The sequence below is a fragment of the Balaenoptera physalus genome, assembly GCF_965194825.1.
Source record: "Balaenoptera physalus genome assembly, chromosome: 20".
Lineage (NCBI taxonomy): Eukaryota > Metazoa > Chordata > Mammalia > Artiodactyla > Balaenopteridae > Balaenoptera > Balaenoptera physalus.
The window spans coordinates 41,203,979-41,230,508 of NC_138901.1; the positions used below are offsets into that span (position 1 = coordinate 41,203,979).

At 55.3% G+C, this 26,530-nt stretch overlaps 1 protein-coding gene across 1 annotated transcript; it reads right to left on the reverse strand.

The window, feature by feature from the left end:
- Positions 1-232: 232 nt before the first annotated feature.
- On the reverse strand, positions 233-25,728 carry TBX4 (T-box transcription factor 4). Its single transcript, XM_082440035.1, has 8 exons — positions 25,445-25,728; positions 24,574-24,668; positions 16,303-16,422; positions 14,914-15,061; positions 4,469-4,621; positions 3,431-3,519; positions 3,063-3,298; positions 233-1,146 (listed from the first exon to the last, which is right to left on the reverse strand). Exons 1-8 carry the CDS (start codon positions 25,637-25,639, stop codon positions 509-511), a joined length of 1,674 nt encoding a protein of 557 aa, XP_082296161.1. The 5' UTR covers positions 25,640-25,728; the 3' UTR covers positions 233-508.
- Between the last annotated feature and the right edge of the window lie 802 nt (positions 25,729-26,530).

A 26,530-nucleotide genomic window follows, 5' to 3' on the forward strand; every position in this document is an offset into this window, starting at 1 on the left:
GAGCAGTCAGCGCTCCTCTCCCAGAAGGGCTTCGTGGCTTAGCTGAGCCCACCTCTCAGGTGGTCTCACAGAATCTCCGGAAGCCAAAGGAATGGGCCTCCTGCTCCCAAAACAAGATTCTCAGCTCCCTTGCAAGGCCAGGACTCTTAAGATGTGCAGAGACCCCTCCCCCACCCCAGCAAGGAGAATCTTCCCCCCGACTTCCCCTGCAGGAGAGACCTCACCACCTGAACTCTCCACTCCCATCCCACCCATGGGCATGTCAAGAGATATCAGATAACAATGGATCCAGGTCCTGCAGCCAAAATCACTTCTGAGATAAGTGTGTTTTTTCCTTTGTCATGGCCTCAGTCGTATGTCAGAAGATAGATGCCCTCCAAAGAAACGCTCACGCGCGCTCGCACCCCACCCTTTATGATACCTTCCTGTGTTTCTTGGTAGCGCACGCCACCCTCAGAGGTTAATGCTGGGTTTGCACGGTCCTGGGGCTGTGGACGGGCCCTGGGAGTCATCCGTCAGTCCAGTTCTCGACAGTCCCCATTCCTGAATGATACTGTAAGGAGGCTTCCCGGGACAAGGAGAAGCTCTGCGAGTAGAGAAACTCGTTGGCAGCATTCAGGTGCGGCGAGGGCGGCTTCCGCTCGCATGCGGTGCCGGTGCCCGTGCCGGGGAGGCCGCGCTCCCTCGGGAAGGAGGCGCTGGGCCCCCGCTCTCGCTCCCGGACCTGAGACTGTGAGAGCTGATTGTAGACGCTGAAGTGGGCGCTTCCGGGCGGCTGGGAGCTCGGAGCCGAGATGGGGGGCAGCCGGGGCATCATAGTGGTGGCGGTGAAGTGCGTGGGGAAGGACTGGTAAGGCACAGTCTCCACGGTCTGAACGCTGTAGCTCGTGTACGGCGACACTGACGTCCACATGTTACAGCTCAGTGGGGGCGGGGGCAAGTCGTCCACCCCGGACACCCCGGCGATCTCGGTCCCTGAACCTGAGTACATGCAGGCTTCTCGTGGGGTCACCTCACTGCAGTAGGAGGGGCTTAGCATCTGTTGGTCGTAGGGAGGGGGAGACCGGAAATAATGATCCTCCCCCACTGCAGTGGGAGCTTCCAGATAAGATCTTTTGCAGGGTAAGTCCAGGTGGCGGGCACTGTCTGCCGGAAGACAAAGAAACCTCAGGAAGAGCCACTTCCGCCAGCCCAGGGCCCCGAATACCCCCGCTGGACGCTAGGACAGCCCATCATTGTCATTCAGGGCCCCCACTGCCCCCACACTACCACGGCACTCCCAGAACCATTTTAATCAGCTACAGCTTTTCAAAGGTGGCAGCAGCCAAGAAGCGGTCGGATCATGGACCACGCTCAAAGGCCATGGGGCACACTGCATCACTGGACACTGAGTGATGTGTTTAGCCAGGCAGCGTATAGCTTTGATCCTTTGCCACCCTGACTCTGGGGGATGGTAAGAGGCCTTAATGTGCACTGGCACTCTTAGGCTAGGCCCACCCTGGCCAAGGAAAGTGCAAGCAACTGCCAGCCCAAACCGGGCCCAGAGGCTACATCTGCCTGAATTAGCCAGAAAATTAAAGCCGCGATGCTTCGGCCTCAATCCTCCACTCCCAGGAAGGCCTTAGCAAGACAAAGCTACTCACAGTCACGCTCCTATTGCTTTTAGAGGAGGAAGTAAACCCTACATATGTTCAAAGAAGTCCCATCAGATTGTAATTACACAGATTCCAACATAACAGGGTTTACACAATTAAGAAATGGAGCTGTTAATAAGTAAAAGGTGACTTGCACTTTTAAGGCTAAGCTAATACTCTGTCTTGGGAAAGATGACATTAACTGCTCCAAACCATGGATGTGTGTCTTTCAACATCCTCAAGCATGAGGGCTTGACTCTCTGGACAAGCCCGGGCTCCCCTGGGATGCAGGGATGACCCAGGCCTGAGGACTTGGGCGACAGCCCACTCAGTGAATTAAGAACACTTGTCCGGTCGCTTGTCTTGGTCTCCCTCCTTCTGTTTTCTCTAGGGATTCTCAACAGGAAAGCGGCCACAGACAATAGGTAAATAAATGTGTTTGGCTGTGTTCCAATAAGACTTTATTTATGGATACCAAACTTTGAATTTCATATAATGTTCATATATCATGAAACAGTCTTGATGTTTTTCAACTATTTAAAATGTAAAAACCATTTTGTATGACTCACAGGCTGAACAAAAACAGACAGCAGGCCAGATTTGGTCCAAAGGCCACAGTTTGCCAGCCCCTGCTCTAGGTCACTAGTTCTACTGGACCTGGTGTGGTGGGTACTCAGGGGCCTGCCTGGCTGGTCCCTAGGAGCTGGGCTGAGAGAACATTCTGGATTGCAAGCAAAAGTCCCCAAACTCATTCCCAAGACAATTCAGTGGCCCTGTGAGGACTTCTGGTGTAATAACACTAATCATTCATATTTTATAGAGGGAAAAATCGAGACCTGGTACCAGAGCACATCTGGTTCTCGGCTCAGGGCTCCTCTTCCTCACAAAGAAGCCAGCACGGACAAGTGTGTTGCCTGTCTTCCTGGTCCCCAATCTGCATCCACAACAGCTCCCTGCCACTTTCAAGGAGCCTCTGCAGATCTGGTGTGATGAGGTGGGGAGCCTGTGCTAGGGACTCCCTGTGTTAGGATGGAGGTCACCTCCCTAAATGGAAACCTCGGGATTGTGATGCTTCCACCTCCTCCCACACCTAGAGACAGAGCCTGGCTGACTTGTGTCCTCTGCCCACCCCGCTCAAAGCAGCACCTGGGGCTCGGGAGGGGTACCGGTGTCTGGGGACACCAAGGCCGCAAGCTGCCTGTGAGGGTTCTGAGGGCTGCGTGAAAAGCAAGAAGCACATCCCTGCACTGAGCCTGGGCACAGTCCCCAAAGCGTCAGGCTCCCTCTCCCAGGCCACACAATAACCAGGGGTGTGTGTGTGTGTGTGCGTGCACGCCCATGCGTGCTCACATGTGCAGTGGGGAGTGTTTGTGGGGAGAGTGTCACCCCCCCTGACCCTCCAGGGCTTCTAGACCAGGAGAGAGGTACCTCGTCTTTTCAGGCAGTGATAGAAGAGGCTGGAGTCCCTCTGGGCTGGGAAGGTGTTGAGGGGAAGGTCCTGGGGCTCAGCCGCAGCGAACTGCATGTGAGCCCCGTTCTCGTACTGGTAGTGCTGGAGCGCCTGGTGAGCCCCATGCAGGGGGCTGACGTCAGGCTTGGATGACAGCTGGGTGGAGACGAGCCTCTGCCTCATGATGCTTTTGGAGATCACGGGATATTCTTTGCTGGGGGCGAGGGCAGGACAGTCAGCGGGAGGCGGGAAGCGAGTGGCGATACCTTGAGGGTTACGGAGTCCCTGTGCTTGAACCCGGTCCACCCGCCCCACCCGCCCCACCCCCAGGCCGGAGCAGCCCCACCTCTGCAGCCGGGCCACACGCAGGTCACTGTCGTCACTGCCCCGGAACCCCTTGGCAAAAGGGTTGTTCTCAATTTTCAGCTGTGTGATCTGTCAGGACAGGATACACGGTAGAGTCACTGGGGGGAGAGGACTGGGCTGGCCTCTGGCCCTCCTCCCCGACCCCAGGCACATTCAGAACCCCTGCAGTGTCTGGGGAAGTTGCGTCTTGCTGAGGCCTCCTTGGCCTTGCCCTTCACGTCGCGGGCTCCTATCCCTTCCACTTGCGGCAGAGCCCCTGGTTCTGTCTCCCGCTCTCCCGCCCACTGTGCTACCTCGATTCAGCCCCTCGGCATCCTCTCCCGGGGGCCTGTGGCAGCTTGCCGTCCACATCACCCGCCTCCAGCGCAACTGCCACATCAGGTTCTGCGTGACTCTTCTAAATGCAAACCTGACTCTGTCACTCTTCTGCCTAAGATCCTTCCCCCAATCTGGCCAGTCCCACTGTGCAGATGTGAAAGCCTTCTGAGAAGGATGGCGTGGGCGAAGGCAGGGAGGCAGGGGAGAGTGGCCCGGGCGGGGATCGGGAGGCAGTTTGGGATGGTCGGGCTGGGGTGGGAGGTGGGCCAGGACATGCCAGGACCCTGTGACCGCTGCCTGGGAAGGGCCTCCAGATGGCTCAGTCACCTGCTCCCACACAGCTGGCAGTGCCCCAGGGCTCCTCTCCCTGTTCCATCCCCTTCTCTCTGCAGGTGCAGAATCCCACCCGGGAGAAGAAGACTGTAGAACGAAAGGGCCCAGCACTGAGCCACAGGGCAAGCTCCACGCTCCCGGTCTTTACAGTTGCCAACTCTGTGCATCCCCAGCATAGAGACCACAGTTACTTTGTGCTGGGGGTTCAGGAATCTGGTCTCCTTTCCTGCACATCACCATTTCTCACTGCTCTGTAGGGCTTAGCAGGTTCCTGAGGCGCCTGCCCTGCCTGCCTCAGCCCTGCTGCATCGGGGCTTCACTTCCTACCTCTGTGATGGCACAGACATGCGGGGTGGTGGGGCTATACCTTGTGATTCTGGTAGGAGGTCACAGAGATGAAGGAAGTTTCTGGGAACACGTGGGTGCAGAAGGCTGTGTTTTTGGAGCCAAAAGCATTGTTCTCGTCAGCCTTCACGATGTGTAGCCGCGGCTGGTACTTGTGCATGGAGTTGAGGATGATCTGGAAGAGAAGGGTCTCTTCTGAGCTCCGGGTCCCCACCCTCTTGTCTTCGGCCTCATTCAGCTGGCCTGGGGCTGGCTTTCCTTGTCCTAAAAACCCGGGTTCCAGGGGCTGAACCCAGAAAGGTCCAAACCTCCCTTGAAGATTGAAGAACCAGGCCCCTGGGCCCCACTTGGACTCTCTGCTCCAGCACCAACTCCTGGTCCCAGGACCTCCCGGATATTACAGACCCTTCAGTGTGGAAATGGGGACATAACCATTTAAAAGCCCCAATGAACTCAGCACAGTGTAGTTGGTGGAATTCTAAGGTGTAGGCGAAAAGTCCAGGTGCCACTGACTCACTGTGTGATCTCAGGCAAGTCCCTCAACTTCTCCGAGCCTCAGCTTGCAGCCCGGCAGGCTGACTCTTCCCCGGGCTTCCCCCTGCCCTATCCTGCTCTTCTTCCCCTGCTCACCCCTCCCCACTTATTTGGGACCTGCCTTTCGGAGAGTTGTCAGCGGTGGGCGCTCAGCCCCTCCTCTCACATTCGTCAGCAACAAAAGCAGCTTCACAGCCCAGGGTTTGCAAGATGGGGGAGGGGGGATGCTGAGGAAAATGGTGCACTCCGACCTGTTCCCTCGGGGCACTCCTTCCTTCATTCACAGAGGCCTGCTGAGGGGACACTGGGGACACCCAGAGGCACTCTGCCTTCAGACCTGTCCCAGGCAGCTCACAGCCAGGAGGGGAGTGCCATCAGGGACTAGAGTTCAAGGTACCAAGGTAGGAGGAAGCCCAGAGGCCCCAGGCACCCCCAACCCTTGAGGATGCCTGGGGCAAAAGGCGAAGAGCCCAGGAGACTTGGCCCAGAGCCCTGGGAGAAACACACGGTAGTTGCGGCCCCAAACCCACTCCATTTGCCTGTGCCCCACGGTAGCGCAGCATCATGTGCCATTAAAATGTATTTTTTATCGTTGACATTTACCAGACGCCCTTCCCATTGGAGGTAGGACCAGGCATTTGGGGCATTTTATCAGCACCGCTGCTTTTGTTAACCCTTTGGCTCCTGTCCTGACTGGGTGAGGCTGGTCCCCTCTGAGCTCCTTTCTCTCCGCAGGGAGTGCCCCTCCCTTGGGCTGGCTCTGCTGCCTCTCACCCTTCCAGGTTCCCAAGGACCAGGCCTGGGGCTGAGGCTTAGTGAAAGATTTAACCCTTGAGTGACCAGAGTGCCAAGCAAGGGGCCCGAGCCAGGCCCTTCTGTGGCAAGCCTGGGCTGAAGCCTTCGTCTGGCGAGGTTCTGCTCTCCTCACACCATGGGGACAGAGGCAGCCCAGGGAGAGGCTCAGCCAAGGGCGTGGGCAGCCCAGGAGCCGGGCTGTAGGCTCTGACTTTCCCCGGGCTCCTCGGTTTGGCTGCGCAGCTCCGTCCAGCAGAAACTAGCTCTTCTGCACGGGCCACTCCTCACTCAGCCCTCAGTGACAAACCTCTGGACCCTCTTGGGGCAAGTACAGAGCTCCCCAAATCCCAAATCACATCCTGCAGCTGGGGACCCACTGCCCAGCTGGGAGCCTGCCAAGCGAACCTCAGCGTGAGACTGAAGGGCACAAGTCCTGCCCGGGGAGGCCTCAACGGACTTCGTGTTCCAGAAGCCTGGGAAGGGGCCCCTCGGGAGAGGGGCTGGGGGTTGGCAAACACCTCCCAGACCCTTTAGGTTACTCTGTCACCCTGCACTGTACCCACGCTGCAGGAGCCCACAAAGGACCCCAGTGCCCAGAAGACCCAGCACCTGACTACCCAGGAGGTAGCCTAGATGCCAGATTCCTGCCTCTGCACCTTTGCACAGGCAGTTCCCTCTGCTGCCTTGATCTTCCTTTCCCATTCTCCCTCACCTTCTAGGCCTATCATCCCAAGGCCCAACTCTTCCAGGAAGCCTTCCCACACTACTAAGGCCTGCTCTGAACTCCCAATTCTGAAACTTCCTTTCCATGCATCGTCTACTTGGCTATTGTGCTGCTTCCTAGCGGCTTCCCATTTCTTCCTGTCCCTTCAATTAAATTATAACTCCTCAAGAGAAAGGGCCATATCTTTTATTCCTTTTGTACCTCCAGGCTCCTTTACTTCAAAACAGGAACAAGTAAGTGCGAGACCAGGATATGGGAGGAGAAAGACCTGGGCCATGACCACAAACTCTCTGTCCCCTCCTCCCTTGTCTTTCTTTGCTCACTAGAGACAGGATAACCTCTAAGGCACTTTTCAGGTCAAAAATAGTGATCAAACATGTGCACAGACAATCCTTCCATGATCACTCCCACGCTCCAGCCCCCTGACACGCAGGGCTAACCCTGCATCAGGCCAGCTCCCCTGGCGGGGGGTGGTGGGGCGCCCAAGGGAAGAACACAGACAACGGGCGGACAGAACCCAAAGCAGATGTTGCAGTCACCACGCAGTGAGGCTGTGCCATCCCTTAAGGACATCTTGGGACAAGCAGCAGCACCCACCCTGCTCCTCTGCCACCTGGGCAGTCACAGGCTGTGACAGTCCAGCCAGAGCCCTGGGCATCATCAATCCCCTCCCCCTCACTGCCACCCACCTCCAGGTCCAATCAGTGACCAAGGCCTGTGACTCCACCTGTAAAACAAAGGCTCCTCCATTCCCCCTGCGCAGCCCTGGCTCAGGCCCCGCCGCCTCTCACTGGGCTCTGCGGCAGCCCCCTCCCTGCCTCCATCTACTTCCTCTCCATTTCACCTGCTACACATCAGATCAGGTCACTCCCTTGCTTAGAACCTTCTGGCTCATCCAGGAAGACTACATTGCTTGAGAGCAGGGCCCTTATGTATTTCTTCCTCTTGCCTCCCTTGTCCGCTGGCCCCCGAACTCCTGCCAGTATTTAGGGCTCAGTAAATATCTTAAATTCATGATGCCACCTTTGATGGCTCCCTCTTGCCCCCTGGGATAAAGGCCGAATCCTTAGCCTATCAGACAAGGTCCTGGATGACAAGGGTGGAGAGATTGCCAAACACACCTTCTAGGAGAGGGAACCAGACAGGCTGGCAGGGAAATCTGGGAAGAGAGCAACTGCCAGACTTGCAAGGGCAGGTAGGGGCCACTGGGGAGTCCAATCCCAGCCACAGAGAAGCCAAGAGAGGTCCAGAAGCTTCTATGGATCTCTGCCCACCAGCTGCAAGTCCTGAGCAAGCTCTTCCCCTCCAGTCATCGGGGTCCCCATCTGTAAAGTGAGGCCTTCGACTAAGTGGTCCCAAACACTCCTCCCGCCTCTGACAGTCTGGAACTTCGACAGGTGTGTGGAAGAAAGTTCCACCCATTGAACCAATGCAGACACAAAGCACAGCATCGGTCCCGATGGCCTGGGAGAATGGGAAGCCACCTCAGTGACTCGCACCTGGCTTTACTCGGAAGTTCCTCAGGCGCCGCATTAGACTGTTTAGCCAGAATCTCACATCTATATTTCTTGCAGAGGATGTTGGGTCAAATGGGCCAGCCACGTCAACAAACCCCACTACACGGCTGGTCCCGTCGTCATCACTGTTCTACAGAAATGGGATTCATTATGTTCTGGCTACAAGTCAGAGGCCTGTTCTATTTTCGCAATTGTGATAGCGCCAAACATCCACCTCCTCAAGAGATCGCCATAGCGTGCTTGGCTAACGAGGCCCAGATTGATCTGTGTTGGAATCACAGCACACCAGGGCATGGAGGGACAGACCTTAGAGATCATTCTAGTTCACCTCCTAATTGTACAAACGAGGAACAGGAGGCTAGTAGCGGGAACGTGACTTGCCCAAGGACACACAGCTGGCTGGAGATTGAATCCGGGGAAGATTCCAGATGGCCCTTGAGACAGCACACACTGCTCTCAACAACAAGCTCGGTAATTAAGGATAAGGTTTCAACCAAACACTGCAGGGGATGAGGATTCACCAGGCCCTGTCGCCCATCGTAGAGCACAGCGTACCTGGATGCCAGCCGCACGACAAGTGGGGCTGATGTCCGCTTGTCATATATTAAGACCAAATTTTCTCCTGCATCACATTTTTACTTCCTAAGACGACCTTCTCCATCATCCTTCTTACCCTCTCCAGCCCCGCAAAGAGGTTTAGGAAAGAGACAGGATCTGCAACTTAGAGGAAAAAGAAAAAAACACAACAAAACTAAGACCGGAGAGACCCAAAGATTGGCCCAAAGAATATCCAAACTAGAACTGAGTCGGAAAACCCGTCAGCCGACTCAAGAGGCCTGGGTCAGACAGGCCTGAGGCCTCACGCCCAGGGCAGCAGCCTTCCCACCTTCCCTCCCAGGCACAGCAATGACAGCCAGTGTTGACTGAACGCAGCCTCTGTGCCAGGCCCTGCGCTGAGTATTCTACACACATCGCACAACTGATCTTTACAACATCCCTGTAAAGGAGGTATTATTATTAGCCCCATTTTAACAGGCAAGGAACTGAGGCTCAAGCGGGGGAAGGCATCTGCCCAACGTCAGACAGCGACGGGAAGCAGAGCCAGCACCAGCACTGCTCTCCGAGCCTTAGCTCGTACCTGCACCTGCACCCCTGTGGCTGAGGAGGGTGAGGCCGAGTCTGGAGCCGGATGGGTAGTCTATGTCCCAGAGCGCCCGGCAAGGCGTGGTGCATTGTCAGGGCTCAGCAAACATGGGAGGAAAAGAGGGAGACCAATAGTTCTGGGTCCCCACTGGCTGGCATATGCTTTGGGGGGACATCGGCACCCAGCGGAGGAAGTGCCTTCTCTGTCTAAATAATCCCCCCGTCAGCAGGTTCACTCACTCACTGCTCACCACCACTCACACTGCCAGGCACCAGGACACAATGGTGATGAAAAACCTTACGGTTTACCATCCAGTGGGGAAGTCACACGGTAATCCAAAAATCAAGCAAAAATCAGTGGTGAGAAAAAGTAGTGGACCAAAGACTGCATTGATAATAGTAACAAACAAGATGACATAGCTTGCAGCAAATGTGTAGGACCTTGGGAAGAAAACTTGAATACACCTTTGAAGGACACAAATCAGACTTCAACAAAGAGAAAGGCATCCCTATCAATCCTCCCTAAGTCAATTTATAATTTAAAGTGATTCTAATAAAAATACAAGCAAGTTTCTTTCTCAACACTACAAGCTGATTCTAAAGCTCATATAAAAAAATAGACAAGATCAGCCAAGAAAACTCTGAAAAAAAAGAGCAATGCAGGGGGACCAAGCCTGCCAGACACTAAAACCTATTATGAAGTCTCAACAGTTAAGGCACTGGCACACGAACAGACACAGATTCAGAAGGGGATTTAGTGTACAGAAATAAGGCATCCTAAACCACAGAGGGAAGGGGACCAGTCAGTTATTGGTGTTGGGAACCACTGGATAGCTCTCTAGAAAAAAAAAAAGTTGGATTCACGCCTCATATAGAATGCCAGAATAAATTCCAAAAGGATCAATGGTTTAAGTGTAATAATAATTCCATAAAATACTAGAAGAAAACTCCCTTATAAGTAAAGAGTGGAGAGGGGCTTTCAATTACTCAAAATCCAGAACCCACAGAGAAAAGACCAACACATTCAATCAAAAACTTCTGTGTAGGAATAACACTATAGTCCAAACCAAAAGACAAGTGACAAACGGGAAAAACATATAAGCAATTCAACATCCCAGATTAGGAGCGAAATCTTCCTAATTTATAAAAGCTCCTAGAATGGATAGGTGATTGAAAAAAAAATCTAAGAGAAAAATGAGCAAAGGATAAGGACCGAAGAGGAGATACATATAAAAAAGATGCTTAGGGCTTCCCTGGTGGCACAGTGGTTGAGAATCTGCCTGCCAATGCAGGGGACACGGGTTCGAGCCCTGGTCTGGGAAGATCCCACATGCCGCGGAGCAACTAGGCCCGTGAGCCACAACTACTGAGCCTGCGTGTCTGGAGCCCGTGCTCTGCAACAAGAGAAGCCGCGACAGTGAGAGGCCCGCGCACCGCGATGAAGAGTGGCCCCCGCTTGCCGCAACTAGAGAAAGCCCTCGCACAGAAACGAAGACCCAACACAGCCAAAAATAAATAAATAAATAAATTAATTAATTAAAAAAAAAAAAAAGATGGGTTGAGATAATTAATACTTTAAAAAAAAAAGATGCTTAATCTCACTCATAATAAAGGAAATATAAATTGAAACTAAAACTGACATCTATATTTCACCCATCAAACTGGCAAAGATCCAAACCTTTCTCTCCCACCATGTTCGTGAGCCTACAGCGATGGTGGGAATACACATCACTGGGACTCCAGTCGAGGGCAGAATTACAAATTGCAAATCCAAGCACCCATTGAACAGGCAATTTCTCAGAAAGAATACTTGCCATAGGTATAAAACGACATATGTACAAGCTTAATCAAAAGAGCAAATATAGGAAAACATCTAATTCCTTCAATAAGGACTGGCTACATAATTAATGGAACAATCACATGATGAAATTCTATACAGCTGTAAAGAAAGGAATGAGGCAGCTCTACATGAGTGGAATGATCTCCATGATACACTAAGTTTACAAAGCAAGGTGCAAAGTGTTTATAGTATGTTACCTTTTGTGTGGAAAAGAAGGGATTTGAGACTCTGTATTCCGCCTGCATATGCAAAAAGAAACACTGAGAAGAAATTAGTAACAATGGTTACCTGTGGCCAGAGCTGGAAAAAACTAGGTGGATGGGGAACCAGGGGAGGGAAATGTCTCATTGCAGACGTGTTTTATTTATTCATTGATTGATTTTTAAACCATGTGAATGTATTTCCTATTCAAAAACAAATTTGACAAATAAGTATAAAATTATAACTGTGGTAAGTACTTGGACAGAAAGGTGCATGGTGCTCTGAGAGCATATAATGGGGACCCTGAACTGTCTCCCTGAAGATGTGGCATTTGAGCTTGGATTCCAAGGCTCAGCAGTAACGAACTAGGCTAAGAGGCCTGTGGCTGGAGAAGGAAGCACACCGAGGGGATGGCGCATGTGCCACTTTGTGGCCTGGGAGCCCACACCCCCAGTCCGGGGCTAATTTTGCCTCTGGAACAGTGAGACCTACCATGCCCGAAATCAAAAGCTAACCTTTTACCTCGGCAATCTGGGAGTCCTGAGACACAAGAGGTGGTGAAGACGGCCATTCCCCTTCATACACACACACACACACACCCTTCACTGCAGCCATCCCCTCCCTGCCTCCAGATCAGGAGAAAAGTAAGACCCACATGCCAGCCACCTCCACGTCCCACTGCAGGACGCAGGCCCCACCCCAGTGAGGCCCTCTTCAATTTCCCGAAGCAGCTTCTCTTCCCATCACGTGGTCACCCGGCACAGGACCCTGCTAGGGGTGGGAGGGGTTGGCGAGTAGGAGGGGAGGATGGCAGGCACCCTCTGTAGCCAGCAGAGCCACAGCAGTGGAGCTGAACTGGAGCAGCCCAGCCCGGCCCCAGCCCCCTGATCCTTTCTGCCCCTGCTGCCCGCCAGTCCTCTGCCCCTAGGCTTACACCCAGAACCCAGGGGTCACACCCTGAACCTACCCCTCAAGAACAGAGGGCTTTCCTGGACTCACAGCAAAAACCCACAGGAGTTTTCTAGTCAGAAGCCAATCCTGTCTTTCCAGAACATGTGGCCCTGTGGCCTGAGGGGTTCCTGGACTCTGGACCCTTCTCCTGGGGGAAGTCTGCAAATGGGAGACAGCTGCTAAAGTCTTTGAGATACTGTGAGACCCCAGGGGAAAGTCCCCAGTCCATTTGGCTGGAGAAAGTTCCTTGAGGTCTGGAAGCTTTTAGGGAAAATTGCAAGTGTGGAGGTGAGCTGTGCAGAGGGACTTGTCGGGGGCAAGTTCACAGTACGAGATGGCTCTTTCCCAGGCTCCTGCACCAAGAAGCCAGGAAGGGCGACTGGGAGAGCTCACCACTCCAGGTGGCACAGACCGAGGAGCAGAAAGCCAAGGTTCAAATGGGCCACTTTGCCTTGGTATGTCGAGGAAGTTAGCTCATCCTCCGCAGCCCTGGCCTGCACGGGCAAAGGCTGCTCCCTCTCCAGTGATGCTCCAAATGGCTGAAGATCTGACAGCTCAGGCCCTGGGTACGGAGAGACAGGTGGAGAAGCCAAAGGAGTGCGGGACTAGGCATCAGGAGGCAGGGGCCCACGCTCTGCTCCTTTACTCCCAGCTCCTGAGACAAGCACCTCATCTCCCTGAGCCCTGCCACCCCACAAGGGGTGTCGTAACCAATAGACTGCACACGCTGGGTAAATTCGGGGACGGGGAGAAGGAAGATGCTCTGCACCGAACCCTCCAGGGAGAAAGCTGGGTTAGTACGGGGACTCTCCCTCCTGCCGAGGAGAGGCAAGCCCCAGGCAGGCACGGCGAGTGTAGCCAAGGGCACCCCCAACATCACGAGCCCAACAAGCAGCCCCACTGGCCCAGACTCAAGACTATATGCAGCGTTATTGCAAACCTCTTATGGACTCCAGTAGAGCCACCACAGAGGCAAGCCAGGCTGGGAAACCTACTGCTGGGCTACGAAGGCCAGGTCTCCCGATTCCTAAAAATCCCAGCTTTTCAACCACCTGGCTCTCTCCCCTGCCACATTCTGCAGGGGCCCAGGGAGGCGGAAGAGCCCTCAGAGCCATCCCTGCAGCTGGGAACCATGACAGCAAGCTGTGCATCGAAAATTCTCCAGAGCTTCGATTCCCTGGGTACTTCTGGTCACTCGCCCAAAGATGCAGCTTCCGCCAAGCTCTGTGTCCACCCCAGTGGTCTGTCCCCTGGTGTCTGCGTGTGTGTGCAATTGTGGGCAGAGATGTGGCTTCCCACCTCCCACCACTGAGGCCCTTGCTAACCTTTTGAGGTTGATCCCACAGCCTGGCCAAGCAGAGGAGGCCAGGTAGGAGCTGACCGGGAGCAAAGTCTTGGCCAGAATGGGAGGCCCCTCTGGCCCTTGGTTAAAAGACCCTGTGCTCTGAGAGGTGGGGGCTTGGCTGACCCTTCCCGTTGGATGGTGGCTTGTCTCCGCCCCCCGGGAGAGGCTGGGGCTGCATGAGTACACGTCACCACGCACACCTGCATGTCTCTGTCACACACCCAACGGCATCTGCCTGCCCCGCACGGGAAAGCCCATGCTGCTCGCAAAACAGAGAAGTCAGGAGTTTATTATGTTAATGAAGCAGCCTCCTAATTGCTGGTTTAGAGATCACCAGTGACCCAGAAGAGAACTGAACAGACTCTGAGAAAATGAGAACTGAGAGCTGCTTGCCAGGTACACACCAATCAATCAGAAATGAAGCATCACTGGCATTTTCCATTAAGGAACTATGATTCCCAGAATTCTGATTTGCACACAGCTCCCCAGAAATAGAACTGAGGCATCAAAGAGGCACATGCCTGCACAGCGCCCACCCCTGCTCCCCCCCCCCCCCCATCCACATGGACGGTACGAGTGTTATGGGTGCAGCCCGGGCAACGGCATCGAGGAGCCTCCACTGCGCCCGCTCCACCACACCCCGCCCTGCGTTTCCAGGGTAACCATGGGTAGCCTAGAGGGGCGAGGCCTGCTCCCTGGCAGATGATACCAGGTCCCTAGGCTTCTGTTTGCCACACACTTGAGCTAAAAATTTCCACATAAAAAGCTTTTGTGGGCCTGCCAGGGACAGACGGGGGAAAGAATGAGCTTCAGCAGCCTGGATGGGGCATCAGCAGCAGGATCCCTGGGGCTCCAGAATCTCTCTTGTGACAGCCAGGTCCCGGGCAAGGCCAGGAAGGCGCGGACACAGGAGCCAGAGCGAGGCCTTCCCTTCCAGGGCAGGTGGCTGCTGGGCCAGGCAGACGGTACACGCCAGAGACAGGCTTCAGAACTCATCAGTGACTCTTTCTCAAGGAGGTTCACTTGTCTTAGGCTCCAGCAAGGCCAGATTTGGGGAAACTGAAGCTGAGATTTGGTCCATCACCGTCGTCGTTGTCATAGTTGCCATTTATTTGGAGCCTCTTAGGCACAAAGTGCCTCATGCGTAATCTCTCATTTAATTCTCACATGGTCATCTCCACGTTCTAGACAAGGAAACTAAGGCTCAAAAAGGCTAAGAAACTTGCCCAAAGTTACCCAGCCAGAAAGTGCTAAGGGAAGGATGTTCTGCTGTGGGACTCAGACCCTGTGCTCCTTCCACAAACAGGCCTGGAGCTGGATCCCGAGAATGGATTCTCCAGATCCCAGATCCCTGGACCGGCCCATCCCCAACACTGCCCCAGGACTCGCCCTCAAGGCCAGGCAGTCCCATGCTTACATGGCCGAAGGGGTCCAGGTGGTTGTTTGTCAGCTTCAGCTTCTGGAAGGAGACCAGCTGCCGCATCCAGTGGGCCCCAGTGGCAGGAGAATCCGGGTGAACGTAGAGCCTTCCGGGCATGGCCGGCTCAGCCTTCCCTGCCACCATCCTGCCAACAGAGCACGGAGAAGCCAGAGCAGTTGATTGCCCTGCAGCCTGGGGGAGCCCAGATTCCCTGTGCCCTCTGAGAGCAAATCCCCAGAGACCTGAGAAACAAATCACCGATGATCCTATCAGACTGTCAATTTAGGGCTTTGGGGGTAAGAGGGAGGGACAGAGGAAAGAGTGCTGGGGAGGGAGAGCGTTTCTGAACCTCCTGTATTTCACTGCAATAAGAAAGAGAAAGTGAAATTACAGAGACATGTGATGATTTACTTGAAGGAATGGGGCTAATCACAAGTATGTTGTGGGGAGATTTAGGCACTTCCATGTATGTGTTATATCTACAATTTTTAAATGTTGTAAGTTTGGAGGTAGCTTCTCAGAGGATGTAGACAATTTTCAAATTGCTTGCCCCCAAAACAATCATAAGAAACTAACTGGTAGCTGTCCCCTGAGCCAAAAGCTCCTCTGAGTGCTATTCCAGCCCAAAGACAGAACAGAGACAAGCCCTTGGCAGGACCTGACCACCGAATCTGGCCTCCTGGGTCCAGGCTCTGCAGCCCTATTACTCATCCACCGCTGAGCCCACGTCTCGGACTGTGGATTCATTCATCCCTCTCTCTCCCTGGGCGCTGTCCTGGGCTCTGGGGGCAGACAGGGTACTAACGGGATGGCCTCAGGAAAAGCAGCCCAGCGTTTATTCACCCGGTCCCAGCTTGGTTTCGCCCTTCAACCTGACTACTCTCTCTGGATGGGGGACACAGCTTAAGAGGGAAGGCTCTGCGGCCAAAGAGCAAGTGAGTGGAGGAACAGGAGAGAGACACCACAGCCCAGGTAACTGGGCCCTAACTATGGAATACCAAAGCCCCTCAAGGAAAGTGGCTTCTATCTTCTACCCCTGTCCCCGAGCACAGAGCCGCCAGAGCCTAAACCTGCCCAGTGCTGGGGCTCATCTGTCATCCCAAAGCACAGGCACCCACCCTGTTCGTTCACAGCTGTGGGGAGAGCACAGACCCTTGAAATCCACCAAAAGCCCAAACACTGCGGCTCATTTTCAGCCCCAGCCCCTGCCCCACCAGCAGCAGGTGTGCGAACATTTGATGACCCTGTAGCCTCAGCAGGCCCGGTGCCCAAGGCTGTGGATCTGGCCAATCACTGGGACTAACTGGTAAGTCCCTGGACCAAACATCAGGTGGGGATGGGTGTGCGAGTGGGAAGGCGGGCGACGTGAGGGTCCCGGGTTCTTACCATTTGTTGTCACAGAACTTGTAGCGGTGGTCATCCGCGGGGACGATGTCGATCAGCAGGATGTACTTGGTCTTGGGGTTCATGCCTGTGACTTTTACCTTGTAGCTGGGGAACATCCTCCTGGGGGAAGCCGAGAGATGACGCAGAGGCGTGGACAGAGCACCAGGAGAGGTGGCACAGAGTGGGCGAGGGGACAGAAGGCCTTAAGAGGCACTGCCTCTTTAGCAAGAGATCTCGGCACTGGGCAGAGCTTTGTGACCTTGGGTAAGTTGCTTCCCTCTCTGGTCAGCCTCCCGCTCTACAAGGAAAGGGCTGCACAAGCTGCTCCTTCTGAGCCCCTGCAGTTGTCAGTCTGTGGCTGTGAGCAGCTAAAGCACAGAGACCCCGGCCAGGATGTGAGAGAGGGTCTCAACCCTCTGCCTTAATTTCCCTCCTGTCTGTCATCCATACACAACGAAAGTTCTGGGGTGGCGGGGGGGCATTACAAGGGCCCAGAGAAGAAGACCTGGAAGTCCCTGTCAGCTGCTTCCATGATCAATGAGATGCCCCCTCTGGGTCATGTCTCTATGGAAACCCCCAGGCCTCAAACCAACTCGCAGGAGAGCAGGAGTGCTGCTCGGTCTCTGGATGCCTTCTGTGTGTTTAGCAGAGGTGTTTATCCCTGTGAATGCCTTGCCTGGGCCTGTGCGCACTCACTGGGTATCGCGGAAAGTCAGTCTAGGAGCCTTGAGGAGTAGAGCATGGATTCTAGAACCTCCCTGCCGTGGTCCACAGCCTGGCCCCACCACTGACAAACCATGATGCCTTGGGCAGCTTGCTTGGATCTCTCTATGCCTTGGTTTCCTTATCTCTAAAATGGGACTACCAATCTCATAGGTTGCTGTGTGCATTAAATGAGTCTACTTACAGCTCTTACCACTGACCCCCACTGCAGTCCTTCCTCCACAGACCCGTGGTATGACCTACCTCTATGAAAATAGAGTCAGCAAAAAAGCAGAAAGTTTTGCAGTTCCTGCAGCCCGTGATGAAACTGTCCAGGACCCTGAGGCTCAGGGAACATTCTAGAGAAGAGCTTCCTCAGACCCCTCAGCACACCAAACATACAACAGCTTGTACCCATACCTGCGGGGTACCCTCCCCTGGTCACCAGGTCCCTGACACCGGACTTCCTCAGAGGGGAACTTCCTCTGTCCTCCTCAGATGCTCCCACCCCCTCCTAGCTGATCTCCCCCAAAGATGTCCCCAAGAGAGAGGCAGAAGCCAAACCTAACTGAAGACACTAAGGCCACGGGGAGCCAAATCCCCTGAGCTGGTAGAAGCCCAAGCTGTCCACTCTGGGAAAGCCATCAGGGGGCCCTCCGGCTCTCATAAAGCTGAGAGACAGCATGGGAACCCTCAGGAGAAGCTGTCCTAAACACCTCAAACAGATGACTGGAGTCCCCCATTTTGTCGACAGGGAACCAGCTTACCTTGACAGAGCAGGGCTTCCAGAGGGATCCAGGCCCCCACAAGGTGGCAGACCCTACGGCAAGCCCAGGCCAGGACCCTGGGGTGGAGGGTGCCCCAGCGTGTGCACCCTCTCCCCCTGGAGGACAGGCCCGTGAGTGCTGCGGTGGGCCAGGGGTGCGGGAGCTGTGTGACCATGTGTGTGCACAGGCACATGTGCGTGCGTACCCGGTGGAGTGCGTGCGTGTGTGCCTGGAGAGAGGAGGGCAGTTCTAGCGGCAAGTCTAGGGACTCATAAACCGTGTGGAAGAATTTGTCTCAGATGTCAATTGAAAGCGTTTTCAAATGTCCACCCCACCCCCTCCCCAGGAATCTCGTGCTGCCTCCTGCTTACCAGCCCCCTGCCCAGCCGGCCCGGGGGCACAGCTGGAGCCTGCACCACCCTCTTTCTGGCCCAGCCTCTCTCCAGGTGGGCCTCAGGCTGAAGGGGAGGGAGGCAGCAGTTTGCTCAGCTCCCGCCTCCCTGGGGGAAGGCCAAGAATCCCGTCCCCTGCAGGCTACCATTTTGTAACTGCTACAGAAACAGCCACAGAGTGGGCAGCCCTGGCTGGGCTTCGGGTTAGCCTGGTACCAGTGCCCTGCACTCAGCCTGCTTCTCCTATAATCACTCCAGTTGGCGACAGCAGAGGGCAGGCACAGCTTCCCCCGCTCCCCCCAGCCAGCGTCCACAAAGCGGGCCAGGAGAAAACGGCTCGCTGCCACTTCAACGGTCTTCATCACCTAGGCTGAGGGGGGGGTATGGGGTCCTGCCCTTGCCCTTCTACGTCCTAGTGTACTTCACCTCAGCAGCTCAGGAGGCCAGGCGGACATGACTAGTGCTTTTGAGAAGGCTGGCAAGGAGCCTGTCCTTGGCCTCCCAAGGCATGGGGCTGGTGTCCTGTGATTTGGCCTCTCCTGGAAGCTGACCGTGGACCAGATTCCTGACGGATAACAGCCTCCAGGAGGTTTTAAGGAAGTTGGGGCAGGGAAGGAAGGTGTCTCCTAGCCTCTGCCCTGCCTTTCCCTCTTTGTAGGGGAACTGCCCTCAGAAATCAGGAGGGACGATGAGATCTGTGGTTTGAATGGGGAGTTCAAAAGTCCTCTGTTCCAGGCTGAGCTGGCCTGAGCTGGCCAGGTGGGCACCGCTGCCTTCATGGAAACAGGCGTCTCCGCCTCTGTTAGCGTCCAGTTTGGTGGCTGCTTCTGGGCCGTGGAGAACACACCCAGCGGGGAGCCCAGACACTATCCTTTCCCCACCTAGCGGGCTCCAGGAGGATGAAGGTCCTGCCTGGTGTGCGGGAAGGGCTAAGTGTGCAGCTGAAGCGCACACTCTTCCAGCCCCATGGGCCTCCTGCCCAAGCTGAGGGCATCTGCCCTTGGTTCCAGAGGGTCTAAGGTTGGAGCCGAGAGGCCTGGCATGGGAGTGTTCACCAGGAGGGCAGGACTCAGGCCACAGAGGCCAAGCTGAACTGGGAGCTGTGACTTCCTCTGGGCTCACCCCGCCCTGTAAAGGTCCTCTCTATTGAAACAGATGAAACCATAGAGTGAGTTGTAAATTGCTTCTGTGATTTAGGACCAAAAGAAAATGTACCTGAAAACCATCATCTATGGGGCGGGCGGAAATGAACACCTCAGTGGGACAGGGAGGGAGGGAGGGAAGGAGGGAGGGCCAAGCAGGGAAGTAGTGACTCTGCGCAGCCCGTATCCCACTCAGCCCTGCCACCGGCCAGCGCTGGCGGCCGTGAAGCCCCGGCTCCCTGTCCTCAACGCCCGGCAGCCACCCAGACCCCTGCTCGGCGCGCCTTCTGTCCCACCCGCTCCCTGCGCCCCTCCGCACCCCTTCCCCGTGCCCTGCGCGCCTTCTCTCTGCGGCCCTGGCGCCCTCTCCCGGCTCTGGTTCCCCGCCCGCCTCGGACTCCCGGTCCGCAGGCATTTGGGGCGCTCCCGGCCCTCGCGGAAACTGCTCCGCCAGGGAATAAACAAGCCGCCTGCCCCGCCGGCCCCGGGAGGAGATGAAAGCCGGGGGTCTCTCCTCTGATCATGAAACAGGCTCTGAAAGGGTGCGGGCGTGGAGCCTTATCTACTTCATACTCGGAAATGGTTTTAGAATGAACTGCTAAGATAAGCTTCCTTGGACGTTTCTCGGTGTTGGAGGCTTGCGGGGCGCCGGGCAACGGTTTGGGGCATTTTGATTTTGGCAACAAACCCGTAAAGACGAACTGAGAGAGGGGCCAAGTAAGTTTCAGCTGGGCTCAGAGAGCCGCGGGGCGCCTGGTCCCGGGCCAAACGGGTGGCCAAATTCAAGGTGCTGACCTATTCGCTCCCCACCAATCCATGGGGGTGGGGGGCAGGAAAGAACGAACCGAGGGGACCCACCAGATTCTCTCCAATTAGCAGAGCCCCCCAACCCCAAATCCACCACACCCCCGGCTTCCCCAGGGGGATCCGGAACCCCAGGAGCGGCCATATGTGCCTTCCCTGAAATGTAGGTGCAAAACCAAATCGAAGGGGTGAGAAGTCGGGAGAGGGGGTTCGAGGTGGGGAGAGGCGGTGACTGGGAGGGCAGACAAGAGGGATTCTGGGGGCCAGTAACGTGCTGTTTCTTTATCTGGGTGGTGCTAACACCAGTGTGTTCATTTTGTGAAAGTCTGTGGAGCTGTACAATCAAGATTTGTTCACTTTTCTGCAGAAATGTTCCACTTCAATAAAATTGATATTAAAAAATTATGTGTATGTATATATCATAAATATGTGTACATAAACACATACAGAGGCCCGTGGAGGCCAGAGTTTGAAAGGAAAGGGATGCAGGAAAAGGGTAGGGGTCCACAGAAAACCCCATCCATTTTCTATCCCTAGTGTCTTGGGGTCTTAAAGAAGAATTCTGGGTGTGTTGGAAAGAGGCCAGGGCCTAGCAACTAAGGCTAAGTTTGGGGGCGGGAGGTAGGGGTGCCGTCTATACTGAGACCAAAGCTTTTGTGGCCAAATGATTTCTGAGAGCAATGACAGAGCTATGTAATTTATTTCCACTTTACACACACGCAGAGTTTTCTACTTCACTCAAAGCATTTTTAAGAAATATTTTCCCTGAGGTGGGGGGCAGGAGAGAGGGTGTGTGGAATGGATGCTGTTTGGGAAGGCCAGTTGCTTCTCTCAGATTTTTTTGAAGACACTTCCTTCTGATAGACTTTTGCTTTCAGAAAATACTTTAGAAAGAGATCAAAGCACTCTCTCCCCAACCCACTTTCCCAGTGTCTTCAACCCTTACTTCTCTTATCACCCACGCCACTGGGCTCTGACGTTCTGTGTACAGAGCAAGGGCAACTGGCTTTGAAGCCCCGGATTAAGCCGGGCCAAATCCTTGCCTCAGAATAACAAACAATACAGGTTCAACAGGAGTTCTCATCAGTAGTTCATTTTTCAAACACAAATTCACTGTCACTAACACAAGCAACATTGAACTCAACAGGCTATGAAGGCTGATAGTGGAGATTTATCTGGTGGCAAAACCATGACCTAGGAGTAGAGCAGTCAGACGGTTAGGAAATTTTCATATTGGGGAGGTTTATATTTAAATTTTGTAGAGCTCACTTTTATCTGTGTTTGGGAGAAAATGCAGTTTCTCACATGTATCAAGCTTGGCAGGGATGTGAGGAAGCAGAGAAGGCTCTGTTCTCTGCAGTTAAGGGCATAAACTCTCTGGGTGCAGGGGCCTGAGAGAGACAGAGACTGGCTAGGGAAGGCTGTGGCCGCATTGTACACCTGACATCGGGGGACCCCGAGCACTCAGAAATTGATGGCTTGAACTGTGGCTGGCATGTTATTCACCAGCTCAAGTTGTCTGAGAATTCAAAATCACTATCCGATGAAGGGGACCCTTTTTTCCTTTGGCCTTCAGCTCTTCAAGGGCTTAAGGCAGAGGCTTGTGACTAAGGACTCATACTGGCTTGAGAACATTCGGGCTCCTTTCCTCCAGCCCCCGCCCCAACCCCACCCCCCCACCATGCCTCCACGGGCCAACCAGAGAGCAACCATGCCCCTAACCAGTCAGGGTCTCTAGGGCAGAGCAACAACTCCACCTTGAGCAGGCCCCCATAAACAAGCAATCAAGGGAGTTTCTCAAAGTTAGGGGTTTGTTCTGGGGGGAAGGGCATCATTGCTTGGCTTGTGTAGACCTGGCAGCTGCCTAACTTTGCTTCTATGGGCAAGAGCCAAATGCCTTCCCTTCTCAGGGGTTGGGTTTATGTTCTCTTGGTTCTCCTCCAGCTCAAGCGGTCTAGGAATCTATGATTCAAGGTTCAGGAGAAATGTCCAGGCCGTCTGCTGGGAAATAGAAGTGTCCCAGGAAGGTGATGGTAAAGACACAAAGAAGAGGAGAGGGAGAGGCACTGGACAGGACGTTGAAGGGCCACAAGCCTGAGCAAAGCACAGTGCATTCCAAGGCTGAGGTGGGAAGGAGGCAGCGGGGAGGAGGGGGACACGGGGTCAGAGGGGTGAAAGTGGTCTCTGAAGACCGTGGGCAGCTATGCAGGAGGAAGAAGGGTCTGTGAGAACCGTGCAGGCAGGGGATAAGGCTAGTGACTTTCCTAAGGGCTAGACCTGGCGCAAGGATAACTTTCTGCCAGGGAAAGACTGCGATGAATTCCTTATTGGCCAACATCGTCATGGTCATTTAAAAATTATTATCATCATTCCCTGAGGCCTGCCTCTAAGCCTCTAGTGATGTGCCTCTTCTGCCACTAGGATCAGGCACAAATACCTGCCTGAAGCCAGTCACCTCTGGAAATGTGTGCGTGCGCGCGCGTGTGCGTGTATGTGTGTTGGGGAAGGGAGGGAGGAGGACCCATGCAGGGGCAGGAAACCCCACTGAGGAGAATCGCAAATGCCTCGTTTAAAATGGCAGAGGCCACGCATGCCCAAAGAACATGCTGGCCCTTCATTTTCAAGAGACAAGGTTATTTCTGCTACCCCAAAATGGAAGTTCTGGATCCTTCTCTTCTTTTCTTCTCTACATCTCAGCAGTAACAAGAAATAAATCCCCTCTTCACACTTATAATCCACTCAACAATTTAACAAGCACTGCTCATAAGGTCCCTGGTTTGAGTCTCACAGTAACTGAAAAAGGAAGGACGGCAGGTAGGTCTAGAGTCACCATCCTGTTTTACCTGACACCTCTGAGCCACAGGAAGTCTGGAGACTAGCCCAAGTGCACACAACTAGGAAGAGGCAGGCCTTGTGACACCTGGTCCCCACCGTCCTCAACGACTGTTCCCCCACCAGGTTCCCCAGTGCACCCTCCTTCCCCATCCCCAAAGTGCAGCAAACTCAAGTCCTGACATTTCCTTGTTCCTTCCCCCATAGAGGCCCTGGGTGGCCCTGCCACCTCCCTGACTTAGGCAAGAGGGCAGCCGAGTGCCCAGACCCCCTCCCCCAACAAAACAAAGGAAAATTCGCAAGGCCTGTCAGTAAGCAGACTGGAAGGACCCAGCACCCCTACTCTGCATACAGCAAACTGCCAGCTTTTTGTTTCCTCTGACCCATCATTCCCTAAGCAGTTCAGAGCTTTCTAAAAAGTAGAAGAAAAACGCTGAGTAAATGCCAGACATTTCTCTAATTATGATGAACAGTATTCGCTAGCATTTATTGTGTGCTTACACGTGCCAGGAGCTGTGCTAAGGGCTTTACATGAAACTGTATAAAGAAAAACCTATTATTTTACAGATGGAGATGAGGAAAGGGCATAGACTCTAAAGTACCTGGCCTGAGGGTTGCACAGATGGAAGTAGGTGAGCGGAACGGGTAGCCCCCCACCCCCACCCCCACCCCCCGCCCAGGTCTGACTCCCCATCCCCGGCCCTTGAAGCTTCACCATCTTATTCCTCAGAAAACCCAACTATGGGTCCACTGTCAGATAAAGGGACATTTTCACACCTAAACTGTACCCCGGGGACCAAAATCCAGTGTGAGTTTGTGGAGGAGGCAGAGTAGGGGGGAGGACGTTTCTGAACCTGAACCTGAACCTTCCAGCTTCTCCATCTGCAGCCATCTCCCTTCACCTGATAACCGCTCTCCTTGCGATTCCAACCCCACCGGGGGCGCACCGCCCCAGCGAATCTCTCCATCATGCCCCGTCTTCCTCCTCTTTCCCTCTCCTCTGGGCTCTCTCCCACAGACACCAGCACATTTTAAAGATGGTTCCGCTTTATAAATCATCCCTCTCTGGCAGCCACCCGAGGGCTACTCCCCGAACAACACACACACAGGGCCCAACGGTGCCTTCTCCTTGGCCGAGGAGGGTGCTGGCAACTGGTGGAGCGGCGCCCGTGGGATGAGAGACTTGGGGTTCGAGCTGCCCCGGGAAAAGTAATGGAAATAGGAAAACATGGTCCCATTCCCCTTTCCTCAATCTGTTGAGGGGCATCTCCGGGTCCCCAGTCAATCCTGAGAAACCCAGCAGCTCCCCAAAAGGAGGAGGACAAAGCAGCCCCCCAGGGGCCAAAAGTGCTGGAGCGGGGACCTCCAGCAACGCGACCCTGTTTGCGTTTCATTTGCATATCACTGCCCCTCCCCTCCCTCCATCCCGTGCCTCTCCCTTGTGGTGTAGCCCCCTGCGGGCTGCCGAGGCCAGTTCCGATGCTGTGGCCGGACTTGGAGCTAAGGCCAGAATGGCGAAGGGGACTCCCGTTGCCCCCTGGGTTGAAGACTGAGAGGACTGCTAAGGGAGCCCGTGGGGCTCCCCACTGCCCCCATCCGTCATCCCCCCCCCGAAGTAAAACCAGCGCTGACCTGCCCGCCTTGGTGATGATCATCTCGGTGCCCGCCTCGTGAAACTTCTTCCAGAGCTCCTTCTCATGCAGGCCCACCTTGATGTTCTCGATAGTCTAGGGATGGGAGAGAGGGGACTTGTGTCGCCCTGCCCACGGCTCCATGAGGAGCCATCAGAAAGGGGAGCACAGACCCAAGGGACCATGAAGGACACTGCCAGCCCCAGGCGCCCACGCCTCGAGATGTCGTTTCAAAAAATTATTCTGTACCACTGGTGAATTTTTTAAATTTTAATCAGTGGCTGAAACCCCCTTCTTCAGAGCTGCACCTACAGACGGGCCCGCAGAGGACACACTAACCGACTGTGCCAGGGTAGATGACACACTCTTACACAAACATAAACACTCCACGTGGCCCGACATAGCCACAGGCTTGTGGGCAGACACACCAATACAGGATGGGCACACACACCCTCGGCCAGAGGCGCGCACCCGCAGACACGTCCTGCAGACCCGCACAGGCAGAGGGCGTGCACAGGGTCACGGTGATGTCCCCTCGGCCTCGGAGCTCGGCGGCGGCTCCCGCAAGCACCCGGCCAAGGGCTACTCACCCCGCCTGGTCCCAGGCTTTTGTCCCCGCCCTCTCAGGGTCGTCGGAGCTGGACTGTTTTCCTGGGCTCGCTCCGCCGCGGGCTCCCCTCCCCGGCCTGTCCCAGAGCAGCCTCAAGGGCTCGAGGTGGAGCAAGGACGAAGGGCAGAAGGCGAGCCCTACCCAGGGGAGCGCGAACAGGCAGACAGTCCTGCCCGCAGTGGGGCGGTTGACCGACACAGGCGGCCCTGCAGACAAACCGACGCCCGACCTCCACCCGACGGCCTGCCCGGCCCCGCCCTACCTGCTCGGCGGCGGCAGCGGTGGCGACGTCGGCGCCGGGGCCCGGGGGGCTGCCGAGCGCGGCTCCGCTGAGGCCCGGCGCGGCCAGCGCGGGCTCGGGGGCGTTGGCGGCGTTGGCGGCGCTGGCCTCGCCGAGCACCGAGCCCGGGGCCCGGAAGGCCTCCTCGCTCTCCGACAGGCCCTTATCCTGCAGCATCTCCTGTGGGCACAGCACACGCGAGTCACATGCCCAGGTCCACACGCGCCTGAGACCCGGCAGCCCTGAAGCCGAGCCGCGGGTGGCGGTGGGGGGTGCTTCGGGCACTGCCGGGAGGCCGCCCTGGCGCACGTGGACCCCGCCCCCTCCTGAGCCGGAGGAGGGAGAATAGCGCGGGCAGGACCCTCGCCTCCTCCCTCTGGGTCTGGACCTGGGAGGGTTTGTGTGCGGTTCCAGGTCCGCCTGCCCTGGGTGTGGGGCTGTGTGATGAGTAGGTCTGGGGGAAGGACCGCCCTCTCGGCATTGCCCCAGCTGCACCCCCAGTGCCTCCTCCTGCTGGGCTCCCGTGGACCCTGGAGCCTGAAGCCTGGGTCTTTTTCGTCTGTTCCTAATAACTGGGGTCCAGGCTCACTCTTGGCCCAGGGCAGCCAGGACACCTTCTGGGTAGGGAGGAGAGGAGAGTCAGCCCAGGAGGGCCGGGCCTGGGCTCCCGGGGCTCCACAGCGGCAGAGAGGGCCTTCGGCTGAGCGGCCTCTCAGGCCCCTGCTCACTCATCTGCCCAAACCCACTCCCTCAGACAGCGGTCAGGTAGAGGCTTCCTGAACCAAAGGTTTTCCTTCCTGCACGTTCCCACTCCCTCAGATACCTGTGTGGCACCCACGCTGGCACCCACGCCCTCACACCCCGACACAGCACCCTCTCATAGCCTACAAGTCACCCAAGTAGCCACATTTTCCTAGGGCCACTCTGATTCAGGCCCCGAACTCAGCCAGGGGCCACCCCAGCCTTGCCCTCACATGCACACTGGCTGGCTCACTCACTCACATTTTAGATTTTAGCTCCAAAGGGCTCTGCTTTGAGGCAAAGGACTCAGACCCTTCCCAGCTAAGG